This window comes from Panthera leo, chromosome D1 (assembly GCF_018350215.1).
Source record: "Panthera leo isolate Ple1 chromosome D1, P.leo_Ple1_pat1.1, whole genome shotgun sequence".
Taxonomy (NCBI): Eukaryota; Metazoa; Chordata; class Mammalia; order Carnivora; family Felidae; genus Panthera; species Panthera leo.
Genome location: NC_056688.1, coordinates 73,455,547 through 73,468,342, shown reverse-complemented (window position 1 = coordinate 73,468,342; position 12,796 = coordinate 73,455,547). Strand labels below are relative to the sequence as shown.

Below are 12,796 nucleotides of genomic sequence, written 5' to 3'. Positions count from 1 at the left end.
GGTGAGAACAGGAGTTCGAAGGAGGGAGGAGGTAGCAAGGAGCTGGAAGGGCAGTCCAGAGAGGAATGGCATACATAAGGTCAGATATGACATGTCTCCTGGCTGCTTCTCTGTAAGTGAGGAGAGGCCTGGGGGCCATGTGGACCCTCAGACCCTCCTCATCCTCCCTCCAGGTATGAGGCTAGGTTCCAGCAGAAGCTCCTTGAATACACAGACTCCAACAACATTGCCTCCCTCTTCCTCACCGCTGCCAACAGATGGCTAGAAGTCCGCATGGCAAGTGCCACCCCCCTCCCACCCCGGGCCCCGGGAAAGGGGCTTCTGATAGGACGGTGGAGCCAGAGCAAGGGCCAAACATGGACCAGAGGGCAGGAAAAGAGGATGGAATACCAGCTTGTGTGTGCATACAGGGTGGGCACCGAGCCCTCCTGCTTCTCCCAGCCCCGGCAGCCCTCCTGGTGTCTGACCGGAGCCTCCTCTTCCCCGTCACTGCCTGGGGGCTTGTGTACCTGGGGTGTGTGCCAGTAGCCAGAACAGTTGTGTGTTGAACTGTGATGAGTGTGTGTCTGAAGTGGCTCATATGACCTGTGTGGGCCAGCTGGTGGGGCGTGCATGTTCAGGCATGTGCAGATGGGTAGGGGGAGCAGCGTAAGCTGTGTGCACACGTTGTCTCCTGGGGCTCCAGCCTTCAAGGCCTCCTGGGTGTCTGATGACGTGCAGGTGTGTAGCTGGGCTGGGGTAGAGTCTCTGGTGAGCCACCCTCTGCCCTGAAGGGAGTGAGGTGGGTGGGGGGACACTGTGGCTGTGGCTTCAACCCCTGAGGGCCCAGGCCGGCTCCCCTCCCTCCACAGGAGTACATTGGTGCATGTGTGGTCCTCATCGCAGCCGTGACCTCCATCTCCAACTCCCTGCACAGGGACCTCTCTGCTGGCCTGGTGGGCCTGGGCCTCACCTATGCCCTAATGGTGAGTGGCAGCAGACTAGGGCAGGGGAGGGCTCAGATACCAGCAGTTGGGGAATCTCAGGCACCTTCCCCAACTCAGACACCCTTCAGGCCTTACCCCAAGCTACCGTGAGTCCAATGCGGGATGGACCACGTGGGCAGGAAGGCTAACCCAGGACTGGGGCCCCAGACAGGTGGTGGGTAAGGATCCACATTCATTATAACCCTCCGGTGCCTCCAGGGAGGGCCCACCCTGAGCAGTCAGCAGAAGGCATTGAGGACCTTTGGCCCCTCAGCTGTAAGACGAGGCATCCCAGTGGCCAGGGTTGAGCCGAGTGACCACTGACTCCCCACAGGTCTCCAACTACCTCAACTGGATGGTGAGGAACCTAGCAGACATGGAGATCCAGCTGGGAGCTGTGAAACGCATCCACGGGCTGCTGAAAACCGAAGCGGAGAGCTACGAGGGACTGCTAGGTGAGGGGCCAGAGGAGAGGGCATGCCAGGGGAGAGGCCCGGAGGAGGGGCATGTCCGGCTTGAGGCGGCCACAAGCAAGGCTGGGGTAGGCTGGCCCTCCTGGATACCAGCTGCGGCTCCCATGTGCTGCCTGACCCCCGGCCTGGCCCTCAGCACCCTCGCTGATCCCGAAGAACTGGCCGGACCAAGGGAAGATCCAGATCCAGAACCTGAGTGTGCGCTATGACAGCTCCCTGAAGCCAGTGCTGAAGCATGTCAACGCCCTCATCTCCCCAGGACAGAAGGTCAGTGGGCTGGCAGCACATAGGGCTGGAGGGCCTCACAGAGTCACCTCATGGCCCCCCGGGGCCTTCCAGGGCTCACACCCAGTCCGACGCCCCAGTCTCCAGCCTGGGCTCCTCACACCGACAAGGCTCAGGCCACCTTTCCCCCACCCCCTCTTCCTTCTCCTTCTGCTGCCCTCACTCACCCACTAAGGAGATGGACACTCCAGACTCCCCTGGCTTAAAGGGCTTTTGTCAGAGCCCCCCTGCAAATGGCCAGGGGCTCTACCAGGGCACTGCCCCCTGAGTTTCAGAGCAGGTCATAGGGGCAGAGAGGGAGGCTGCACTTGTCCTGGGGAGGGAGCCCCTGCCTGGCCCTCTGACCCAACTCTCTGATTCCCTCCTCGCTCCCCCTCTGCTCTGACGCTGCCCCTCTCCTTCTGTCTCTTTGTCTCTGTCTCTCTGTCTTTGGCTGTGACTGTCCATCTCATTATCTAGGACCTTTAGGTGTACCTCTGTCCCTGCCTCTAGCTCCTCCCATCTGTCCCTGCCTCTCGCATCCTTCTCTGTCACCATCTCTGTCTTTGTACTCATCCCTTATTGTCATTTCTGTGGGTACCCATGGGCCAGGAAGCAAGTGGGTCAGAGATGACTGTAGTTTAAGGTGGGGCACCCAGATACATCCTTGCATACCACACCCAGACGCCCCATGCCCCCCTACCATACCTGTGCACACAGAGTATGTACGAGCGCCCCCGGCATTTCCCCTGCAGCCGCATACCAGGCACAGCAAGACCTACGCCCAAGCCCAGGAAAATGGTCCCTGTGGGAGGCCCCTCTAGACCCCTCTAGACTGTAGGAAGCAAGCCCAAACTTTGGCCCGGGCCCGGCCAAAAAAGAAACTGGTCAGAAAGCCAGGACAAAAGAGATGCTGTGACCTCCAATGCCTGCGTACCCCCCAGCTACTCACAGTGTACCTGCTCCTCTCTCCAGATTGGGATCTGTGGCCGCACAGGCAGCGGGAAGTCCTCCTTCTCTCTTGCCTTCTTCCGCATGGTGGACATGTTCGAAGGTGAGTTGTATGACAGGCACCCCATGTGTACCTACAGCCGCCAGATGGGACCTCAGTCCTGGTGTGTGGTCAGATGTCATAGGAGGCCCAGCAATCACTGCCCCCCACCCCCACATCCTCCATGGGACCCATATCCCAGGCTGACCCTGCCCCCAGCACCACCAACTCCCTCACTCCCTGGTGCCCCACCTGAGACACTGTCCCCACACAGGGCGTATCATCATCGACGGCATCGACATCGCCAAACTGCCGCTGCACACCCTGCGCTCACGCCTCTCTATCATCCTGCAGGACCCCGTCCTCTTCAGTGGCACCATCCGGTGAGCCCCACCACTCCACCAAGCCCACCCCGGGCCCAGGCCCCGCACCTTGGATCTGGAGCATAGAGAGGAGGGGGGTGGGTAAGGCCAGGAGCGCCCGGCTGGGTACCCAGCATCCTGGGCAGGAAGCCCTGCTCAGGCTCTGGGCACTATGGGCTGACCTGGTCCCTCACAGTTTTACCCCCGTGCCGTGCTTTTTCCCCGTTAGGCCTAGGCAGGCACTGGTGGAGGTAGCCTAACCATCAGGCTGGGAATACTTTCCTCCACCCACTCACCAGCTGGCTGCCGCCTGCCAGCCAGGCCCCAGAGGCGATCGGTTCTGGCTCCCTGTTCCCTTCACCAGCCTCACTCTCTGCCAGTCCCCAGGGACGGAGCCAGGCCCCCCTGCTCCCTTCCCTAAGGGGACTTTCTGTGTCACCCTCCAGATTTAACCTGGACCCGGAGAAGAAGTGCTCTGACAGCACGCTGTGGGAGGCCCTGGAGATAGCCCAGCTGAAGCTGGTGGTGAAGGCGCTGCCGGGAGGCCTGGGTAACTATTCATGCTGGAGCAGCCGGAGGCACGCAAGGACGTCTGGATGGGCTAGGAGGCAAAACTCACACCCATGTTTTTGGTTTGCCCAGAGTTTAGTTTAGAAACCATTTAGTTTTACCTTTTACCTTATGGGAGCTCAGAGAGGTCAAGTGAGTTGTCCCAGGCCACACAACTGGTCAATTCAGGGGCTAGCTCCTCCCCTGGGCCCCCCAGGGCCGAGGGGGGACAGCTGTGAGACACAGCTTGCAAGTTCATCATATCATGGCAGTGCATTCAGCCCTGCCTGCCCCGTCCACCTGCCTGCCCAGTTCTGCCCCAAGGAAGGAGAGGACAGACTGGGAAATCACAGGTACAGGTCACTCTTCAAGGCTGCAGGGAAGACCCTGCCCCCACCCCAGATGTCAGCAGAGCCTCGGTGTATTCGCTACAACCCCTGGGGCAGTGGGGGCTGGCCAAGCCTTGGCTTCAGAGAATCACTCCACCAATGCCCACACACATGCGGCACATACACAGTGCACAAGCTCCCTCCTGGAACTGCCTGGGGCCACAGCAGTGCAAACCTGCAGAGGGAGCTCTTCTCCTTGAAAATCCACACAGAGAGCATCTGTGTCATTGGATAAGGCGCAGCAACCCTGGGCACACCTGTCCTCATGACATATGCCTGCATATCTGCCCCGGGCATACACTTTCCAACATTCCCCAAGCCATGCCATCTACTAAACTCCCAATGCGAGATTAACTCAGCCCTGCTCCTCCCCCCTCACCCGGGGCTGTTTTCAGATGCCATCATCACTGAAGGTGGGGAGAATTTCAGTCAGGGTCAGAGGCAACTGTTCTGCCTGGCTCGGGCCTTCGTGCGAAAGACCAGCATCTTCATCATGGACGAAGCCACGGCTTCCATTGACATGGCCACGGTCAGTCCTGAGCACATAAATGGGGTGGGGTCTTGGAGACAGTTTTCATGGGGTGTTAGGGTGAAATTTGCAAGAAGTGGTCCTGAAGCTCAAGTGGTCTTTAACATCAAGGGCCATTTGTGGCAGAAAAGGCAAAGGACTGGGGGACCCTGATTCTAGTCAGTCTTAGGACATGTTTATAGTGTCCGTACACACAAGCTGCACACAGACCCACAGAGACTTCACACTCATCACCCGCCACACAGCACAGCCAGACATACAGCACACATACGTGCACAGAGCTGAGCCCCCAACAGGTTGAGCCCAGCTCCTGAATGCTAGAACTTGGTTGGTCTTGGGAGACAAGGACCAGACAGAGGGAGTGGTGGGCTACTGGGATCACATGGGAGCTGGACCATAAACCTGGGCCCCACATCCCCAAAGCCAGGCCAGACCCCATCCACTAGGCAGATGAGCCAACAGCTGTCGCTCCCACCTGGCAGGAAAACATCCTCCAGAAGGTGGTGATGACGGCCTTCGCAGACCGCACTGTGGTCACCATCGCGGTAAGGGGCCCCTTGTTGGGGTTTTGGGAAGCACCCAGAGAGAAGACTGGCCTCTTGAGGCTGCCATCAGAGGACAGCCACTGGGCTCACCCCCGGGCCTGGTCATCAAGAGAGGACCCTGGAGTAATGCAGAGCAAAGAGTCTGGAGGGCTTGTGGGGAAACCGCATTGTAGGATGTGGAGTGTGGGAGGATTTGCACCTGCACTTCTTCAGATCCTCTCTCTTTCTCCAGGTTCCAAGGCCCCGTGAGCTAGGCTAGGGTTACTGCTCCATAGGAAGTGGAGGTTGGGGTGTGGGGCAGTCCTGAGTCTTGAAGCCTAGAGGTGAGGGCAGAGCTGAGATTTGGTAAGGGAAGGGGGGTATCATTAGTGGACAGAGGGCTTGGAGTCACAGCCACCCCAGGAAAAGGCAGTGGCCACAGAGATGGGACATTCCATCCACAGGCCTCCTCCTCCAAACTGCAGGAGGGATACCCCCAGCTGCCCCTTCTTTGTCCCCCCCCACCCTGACCGGCCCCCTCCTGCCCACCCAGCACCGTGTGCACACCATCCTGAGCGCAGACTTGGTGATTGTCCTGAAACGTGGCGCCATCCTTGAGTTCGACGAGCCAGAGAAGCTGCTCAGCCGGAAGGACAGCGTCTTCGCCTCGTTTGTCCGTGCAGACAAGTGACCTGCTGGAGCCCAAGTGCTGGCCCATACCCCGCCCTGCCCCTGCCTCCTGCCTGGGCTTTCTCACTGTACAATCACTTGTAAATAAAGAGATTGGTTATTTCCTACCGGAGGCCTTGAGTCTGATGGGCAGGAACCAGGAGTCTGGACCAGCCTGGGGTCCAGTGGAGCCAGCCTGCCTGGCATCAGGCAGACCTGAAGCTGTGTTAGTGTAGGCAAAAGTGTATTTCCTTATCTGTGAAAAGAAGGTTGTATTAGTCTGCTCAGGTTGCCATAACAAAATAGCAGACTAGGAGACTTAAACAGCAGAGTTTTTTTCTGACTGTTCTGGAGCCTGGAAGTCCAAGATCAAGGTGTCATAAGTTTGCTTTCTCCTGAGGACTTAGTTACCTCTGCACAGGTCCTATATCCAAATACTGTCACACTGGGGGGCTTCAACATATGAATTTAGGGCATTAACAAATGGATTTAGGGGGTGGGACACAATTCAGTCCATAACAACAGTTATAGCATTTTTGTGATTATCTCATCAGACTAAGTGGTCCCCTTCTTTCTCACTTTATTTCTTGGATTAAAATTGTGGGGTACCCTGAATTGGTACTATTTGCAATACAGATGACAGGAATCCAACTCAAAGTGGCTTAAACAAAAACTGGAATGTATTGCCCTAAATGACGGAGAAGGCCAGGAAGTGTACTTCCTTCAAGCATGGCTGGATCCACGTGTTTGACATCAGGAATATGTCTCCATTTCTGGGTTCCATCTTCCTCTCCCTCCCTGATGACAAATGGCCACTAGCTCCTCCAGCATAGACCCTATCCCTCTGAAAGAGAAATGCTTTTTCCCAATCGTTCCAGCAAAAATCTTGGGAGCAAATCTCAATGGACCAACTTAGGTCATACCCCCACCTCCACCCAAACACTGTGGCCAGAGGGCTAGGATACACTGACTGGCTATGCTTGGATCACATGACTCCATCTGTGTCCCCCATATAGAGGCATTCAGAATGGGAGAAGGGTGGTCCTTCAGAGGGAATCACAGTGCATATACCACAAGTTGGCCAGGTGTTGGCCAGAGTTGCTGAGGCCCAGACACTGGGGAGACCAAAACAACAGATATCCTTTGCTTCTATCAGCATCATGAAACAGGAGTACAGGGGCGCCTGGGTGGTTCAGTCGGTTGGGCGGCTGACTTCGGCTCGGGTCATGATCTCGCGGTCTGTGAGTTTGAGCCCTGCGTCGGGCTCTGTGCAGACAGCTCAGAGCCTGGAGCCTGTTTCAGATTCTGTGTCTCCCTCGCTCTGACCCTCCCCTGTTCATGCTCTGTCTCTCTCTGTCTCAAAAATAAATGTTAAAAAATTAAAAAAAAAAAAAAAAACAGGAGTACATACCTGCCCTCAGTCAAGAAATGGCAGGTCCTCGTTTACATATCATAGTATTATCATTCATATGTTGCCTTCAGTACTGTCTATACCAGGCTCTGGGTGTAGACCCAGGAGTCTTGGGCCTGTGTCCCTCTTGGTTGCAAGGGCGTCAGAGCAATGTAAGGAAAACCCACCAGTCACTGGAAAGAGGCCCAATACAGACCTTTTGTATATTCCAGGAGCCAGAGGGGATCAGGAAGTGAGAGCTCTGTAAGGCTTAGCAGACTGCCTAGGGGAGGCAAGATTTGAGTTGGGCGTGAGAGGGGTGGGACTTGGACTGGCAGAGTTAGAGGAAACGGCCCATAGGGCAGGGGGAGGGAGCATAAGATCAGGGAGCCTTAAATGCCAGGAAAAGGAGTCTGGAATAAGCCTATGAACACAAGGGAAGTAGAAAAGGGTTTTGAGTGAAAAAGGAACCTGACAAGTGTAGTATTTGGAGGAGATGTGTATGAGGAGGTGCAGGATGGAGCAGGGCAAGAGGCTGAGCTCTTTGGGTAAGCATCTCACCTTCCTGGAAAGGGTGGAGCAGATAATAGCTGAGGCCTTAGGGCCATACTATGAGGCAGGGCTTTGCCTTTCTAGTTCTAGGATGTCTCTGGGGGCCTAGCAGCTCCCTCCACTGAAGGGCCTCCCAAGAGCAGAGCCTGAGGAGGGAGATTTCCATCCCTGGCCTCACCTTGCACCCACCACACCCCAAGGGATTGAAGGGAGGTAGCAGGGGTGGGGTAAGGCCCACACTGGAGTCTCGCAGGATGCCCAAGGCCATTCTGGCCCAAACCCCTCCATAGTATCCTTGATGGTCTGCCAACTTTGACTTGGATACTCCAAAGACATGGGTCATCTCTGGTTATTAGAACTGACTTTTCCATATGTGACATCACAGCCCGCCCCTGTTCCACTCAGTGTCTATACTGGTTCCATACTTTAGACCACACAGAACTACTATCATTGAACCCCTGGAGTTTCTGCAATAGTGCCCAAACTCCCTAGGAGGTGCTCCATGGCTCCTTTTCTGGTGGCTGAGTGGCTGGTTTCCTGTGTAACCCTGTCTCATTGAGCTCCCCACTCTGATCATCCTATTCTCCCCTCCCCACCCTAGGCACTGCATCTCTGTTAATATAGCCCAAGCTCACACTTACCCTGAGTAGCAGTGTTCACTCTGCCTGCAGGTGAGTATGAGAGAAAAAGGAACACTCATTATGCAAATTACAATCTGCCCCACTGTGGCCCATATCCCCACTGTCTCCATCTTTCCATCCCTGCCTCAAGCCCCCACTCCAACAATTGGACACACATGGGTCAGGGTTCCATAAAGATCTGAGCCCCAGAGAGGGGACAGGGCCATTACTGTCCCCAACAGACCTGGAAGGCTTTCTGTCCCAGCTGAGAACTGGGGTTCCCCACGTGAAGCCCAAGCCACAGGGCAATCCGAAGCTGATGCCTGCAGTAGAAGCACCACTCATGTTCAGGTCAAGAGCTTGAATCCCCCAGTTCCCAAACCAGCCCGAATACAGGCCCTCAGACCCAGGTTCCTCCCACTACCTAAGGTATAAGAAACAAGGCTGCAGGTGTAAGCAGGTGTAAAGCAAGTGTTGATAGCTCAAACTCTCTTTAAAATACAGGGGTTTAGTGGGGTGTCTGGGTGGCTCAGCCAGTTAAGCATCCGACTCTTGATTTCAGCTCAGGTCATGATCTCACAGTTGGTGAAATTGAGCCCCATGTAGGGCTCTGCGCTGACAGCATGGAGCCTGCTTGAAGTTCTCTCTCTTCCTCTTTCTCTGCCCCTTCCCTGCTTGCACCCCCTCTCAAAATAAATAAATAAACATTAAAAAATACAGGGGTGTAGTTGTGGGATAATTAAGAAGAGGCAACCACCCAGGCTTCTGGGCTGCAGCACCCAGCATCCCCTGAAGTGGAGGTGAAGCTGCGCTCCTACACCTACTAGTTAAGGTGCATTATTTTCTGGGGAGGGAGTCCGTGGCTTTCATCAAATTCTCAAAGGATCCATGACTTAGAAAAGATTAAGAGCATCCCCAAAGAGAAGAAGCAGTCAGTAGAGAAATCCTCGGGCCACCTAATATCTCCCGGTCACCAGGCTGGTGACACAGCCCCTCAGTGCCTTCTTTCCCTGGGAATCCGCAAAGCCCAATCCTGCAGGAGGGGTGGGTATTGGCCCAACTAAGAATGGGAAAATTGGAAGAGGAAAGTCAAGGCGTTTAGGGGCTGCAGTCCTCAGACTGAAAGGCGGGTCGCGACTCCCCTCTGTGTCCCCGCTTGGTCAGGAAGAATCTCTTTTGGTCCATCTGATTGGGCAAACCCCCAAAACTAGACTGTGAATCTGGAACAGGAAGGCGGGGCGTGGCGGGGGTGTGAACGGCGAGGGGCGGGGCTTGATCCTGTGCCCGCCCCTCCTCCAGCTCAGGAATAGGTCGGGCTCCCCCTGGCGGCCCCGGGTCCCCACTCCACTCCTCCGGCTCCCCAGCCCTCAATCTTCTGCCCCCACCTAGCACAGGTCGGTCTCAGTGGACCAACAGACACACGGACAGACGGACGAGAGGACCACCCGCTGGGACGCCTGGGCGGCCGGAAGGGCGGAGAGGCGACGGCTGCGGCTTGAGGAGCAGGAGCAGGTGCTGCGGCGACGAGCGGGCGGGGCAGGACGGAGCGGAGCGCCGGGCGGGGGAGCGGCGCGGGCTTGCGTGGGGCCGGCGGGGAGCGGAGAGGCCGCGACTCTGAGTGAGCTGTGCCAGGTTGCGCTGGGGGCGAGGGGATCTGGAGTGGAGTCCAGTGGGGTTAGTGACTCCGGAGGGCGCGGGATCCCAAGGAGACGGAAAGGACAAGCGCTTGGAGGGAGATCCCGAACAGCCGCGAGGGGGGGGGTGGGGGGGGTGGGGAGGGCAACGGAAGGTGAGGTAGAAAGGGGAGCATACGTGGAGGCCGGACTGGGGGTCGTCAGAATATGAAACTGGAGCTTCGAAGGGGGCCGGGAGCAGAAATGGGTAAGGCAAGAGAAACGGTGGGGGTTGTGTGAGGTCTGGTGAGTTGGTAAGATCCGGAGGTGTTAAGTTCCAAGATAGAGGAGGTGGGTTGAGAAGGAAGGCTGGGTGAGGAGAAGGAGTCTTAGGGGGAGCCCAGGGTGGTCAGCGGTGGAAGAGAGTTGAGCTGAGATCCAGGACAAGGTGGGGAACAGGCCGGGTAGGGGGCTCACTAGGCAATGGGCAGGGGGCGCTGAGGTGTGAGGCTGGTTTAAAGAAGCAGGGTTGCCAGGTGGAAGTGAGGATGAGTCTGGTTGGGGAGGCATCTCAGAAGTGACACCAGCACAGACTAAGGGTGGTCCCCAGGTGGAAGGGTGCCCAGGGAGGAAACCCCACAGTGAGGCCTAAGACTTGGTCAGGAGGGTGCCCTCCATGGGGGAAGCCTCTCCCCGGTGGTTGCTGGAGCCATGCTGTCCCGGAAAGGCATCATCCCTGAGGAGTATGTACTGACACGGCTAGCAGAGGACCCCGCGGAGCCCCGGTACCGCGCCCGGGAGCGGAGGGCCCGCTTCGTGTCCAAGAACGGCAATTGCAACGTAGCCCACAAGAACATCAGGGAGCAGGGCCGATTCCTGCAGGACGTATTCACCACACTGGTGGACCTCAAGTGGCCACACACGCTGCTCATCTTTACCATGTCCTTCCTGTGCAGCTGGCTGCTCTTTGCCATGGTCTGGTGGCTCATCGCCTTCGCTCACGGTGACCTAGCCCCTGGCGAGGGCGCTGCCGTGCCCTGTGTCACCAGCATCCACTCTTTTTCGTCTGCCTTCCTTTTCTCCATTGAGGTCCAGGTGACCATTGGTTTCGGTGGGCGCATGGTGACTGAGGAGTGCCCGCTGGCCATCTTGATCCTCATTGTGCAGAACATCGTGGGGCTCATGATCAATGCCATCATGCTGGGCTGCATCTTCATGAAGACTGCCCAGGCCCACCGGCGGGCCGAGACCCTCATCTTCAGCAAGCATGCTGTCATCGCCGTGCGCCATGGCCGTCTCTGCTTCATGCTGCGCGTGGGTGACCTCCGCAAAAGCATGATCATCAGCGCCACCATCCACATGCAGGTGGTGCGCAAGACCACCAGCCCCGAGGGTGAAGTGGTGCCCCTCCACCAGGTGGACATCCCCATGGAGAACGGTGTGGGTGGCAACAGCATCTTCCTGGTGGCTCCTCTCATCATCTACCATGTCATCGATGCCAACAGTCCACTCTACGACCTGGCGCCCAGTGACCTGCATCACCATCAAGACCTCGAGATCATTGTCATTCTCGAAGGCGTGGTGGAAACCACAGGCATCACCACCCAGGCCCGCACCTCCTACCTGGCTGACGAGATCCTCTGGGGCCAGCGCTTTGTACCCATTGTGGCGGAAGAGGACGGCCGCTACTCCGTGGACTACTCCAAATTCGGCAACACCATCAAAGTGCCGACACCACTCTGCACCGCTCGCCAGCTTGATGAGGACCGCACCCTGCTGGACGCCGTGACCCTCGCCTCTGCCCGCGGCCCTCTGCGCAAGCGCAGTGTGGCTGTGGCCAAGGCCAAACCCAAATTTAGCATCTCTCCGGATGCCCTGTCCTGAGCCATGGTCCCTTGGGCCCCCACACTGCATGTGTGCACAGAGGCAGTGTAGTATGGTATGTAGAGTGGACATGGTATGGGCCCCTTGGCGGGGCCAGGATCTGGTGTGAGGCTGGGCCCTCTTCAGCTCAGCCTCCCCTCCTGCTGTTAGCCCGTGGCATTACAAGGCACTTGTCACTACGCTATTTCTGGCCTCAACAGGAGACTGTACTGGGTTATTTTTGTCTCTGCTCCTCCCAGCCCCAGCTCAGGACCGGCTCACCCCCCACCCTCTCCCTCCTCCCCAGACTGGGGAAGCTGTGGGAAGTGCTGGACCCTCAAGTTGGGTCTCTGTACAGTCGTGCATCCCCATGATCAATTGACCACAAGCTGGACAGATGGGTGGGGAAGAACAGTCCCCAGGTTGGCAACCTGCTGCTCTGTTTCTGTGACCCCAAGAGATGAATGGCCACTCTTGTTCCCTGAAAAAGTGATGGCTTAATGGGTGGGCCCTGCCAGCTGGAGAGGGCAGTCAATGAAGGAGCACATTCCAGCTGGAGGATTGGAGGTGTGGAACCTGCACAGACGGGGAAAGGCTGAGGCTGACAGGGCTCCCCTCCCCGGGGCAGACTCAGGCAGGGAGGAAATGGTGTGAGGACACTCAGCTATGCCGAGCTCTGCTCAGGCTCAGGAAAGAGGAGATGGGCTCCTGTGCCCTCGCTCTTTGCCCTGACACCAAGGCTTCAGTGGTGAGGGGCTGCGGTTCCTGCCCACCCCCATTCTGCCCCTGCCCTGGGAGGCTGAGGTGGGCTGGAGCAGACAGTGGCATGCTAAGCAGAAAGAGGCTGAAGAGAGGGGGTCCTGGACCCACCATACAGATTGAGCTCTGGTCCTGGCTCCCCACGGGTGGCTATCGCTCACTCTGTCTGTCCAGTGGGTGGCCGTGGAGGGTCTTTGGATTGGAAAAGGAGATGTTGGAAAGCTCAGGATGGTGGCGGTGAGCAAGGTTGCTGAGGCAAAGAGGCCCTTGGTCCTCATGGGCTT

At 57.2% G+C, this 12,796-nt stretch overlaps 2 protein-coding genes across 6 annotated transcripts in view; both read left to right on the top strand.

The window, feature by feature from the left end:
• The window catches only part of ABCC8 (ATP binding cassette subfamily C member 8), a 76,767-nt gene extending 70,965 nt beyond the window's left edge, over window positions 1-5,802 (top strand). For all 5 annotated transcript variants that reach the window (XM_042906405.1, XM_042906404.1, XM_042906403.1 and 2 more), the window contains exons 30-39: window positions 174-276; window positions 852-965; window positions 1,300-1,420; window positions 1,575-1,705; window positions 2,678-2,756; window positions 2,968-3,076; window positions 3,502-3,605; window positions 4,389-4,522; window positions 5,005-5,067; window positions 5,600-5,802. In XM_042906405.1, coding sequence (XP_042762339.1) covers window positions 174-276; window positions 852-965; window positions 1,300-1,420; window positions 1,575-1,705; window positions 2,678-2,756; window positions 2,968-3,076; window positions 3,502-3,605; window positions 4,389-4,522; window positions 5,005-5,067; window positions 5,600-5,737 — 1,096 coding nt within the window. In that variant the 3' untranslated portion in view covers window positions 5,738-5,802. The remainder of the gene's footprint in view (window positions 1-173; window positions 277-851; window positions 966-1,299; window positions 1,421-1,574; window positions 1,706-2,677; window positions 2,757-2,967; window positions 3,077-3,501; window positions 3,606-4,388; window positions 4,523-5,004; window positions 5,068-5,599) is intronic.
• A 4,278-nt stretch (window positions 5,803-10,080) lies between these two features.
• On the top strand, window positions 10,081-12,796 carry KCNJ11 (potassium inwardly rectifying channel subfamily J member 11). Its single transcript, XM_042905368.1, has one exon. It carries the CDS (start codon window positions 10,602-10,604, stop codon window positions 11,772-11,774), a length of 1,173 nt encoding a protein of 390 aa, XP_042761302.1. The 5' UTR covers window positions 10,081-10,601; the 3' UTR covers window positions 11,775-12,796.

Coding starts and splice junctions, on each gene's coding strand:
- KCNJ11 (XM_042905368.1), top strand. CDS start 10,602: ATGCTGTCCCGGAAAGGCATCATCCCTGAGGAGTATGTACTGACACGG.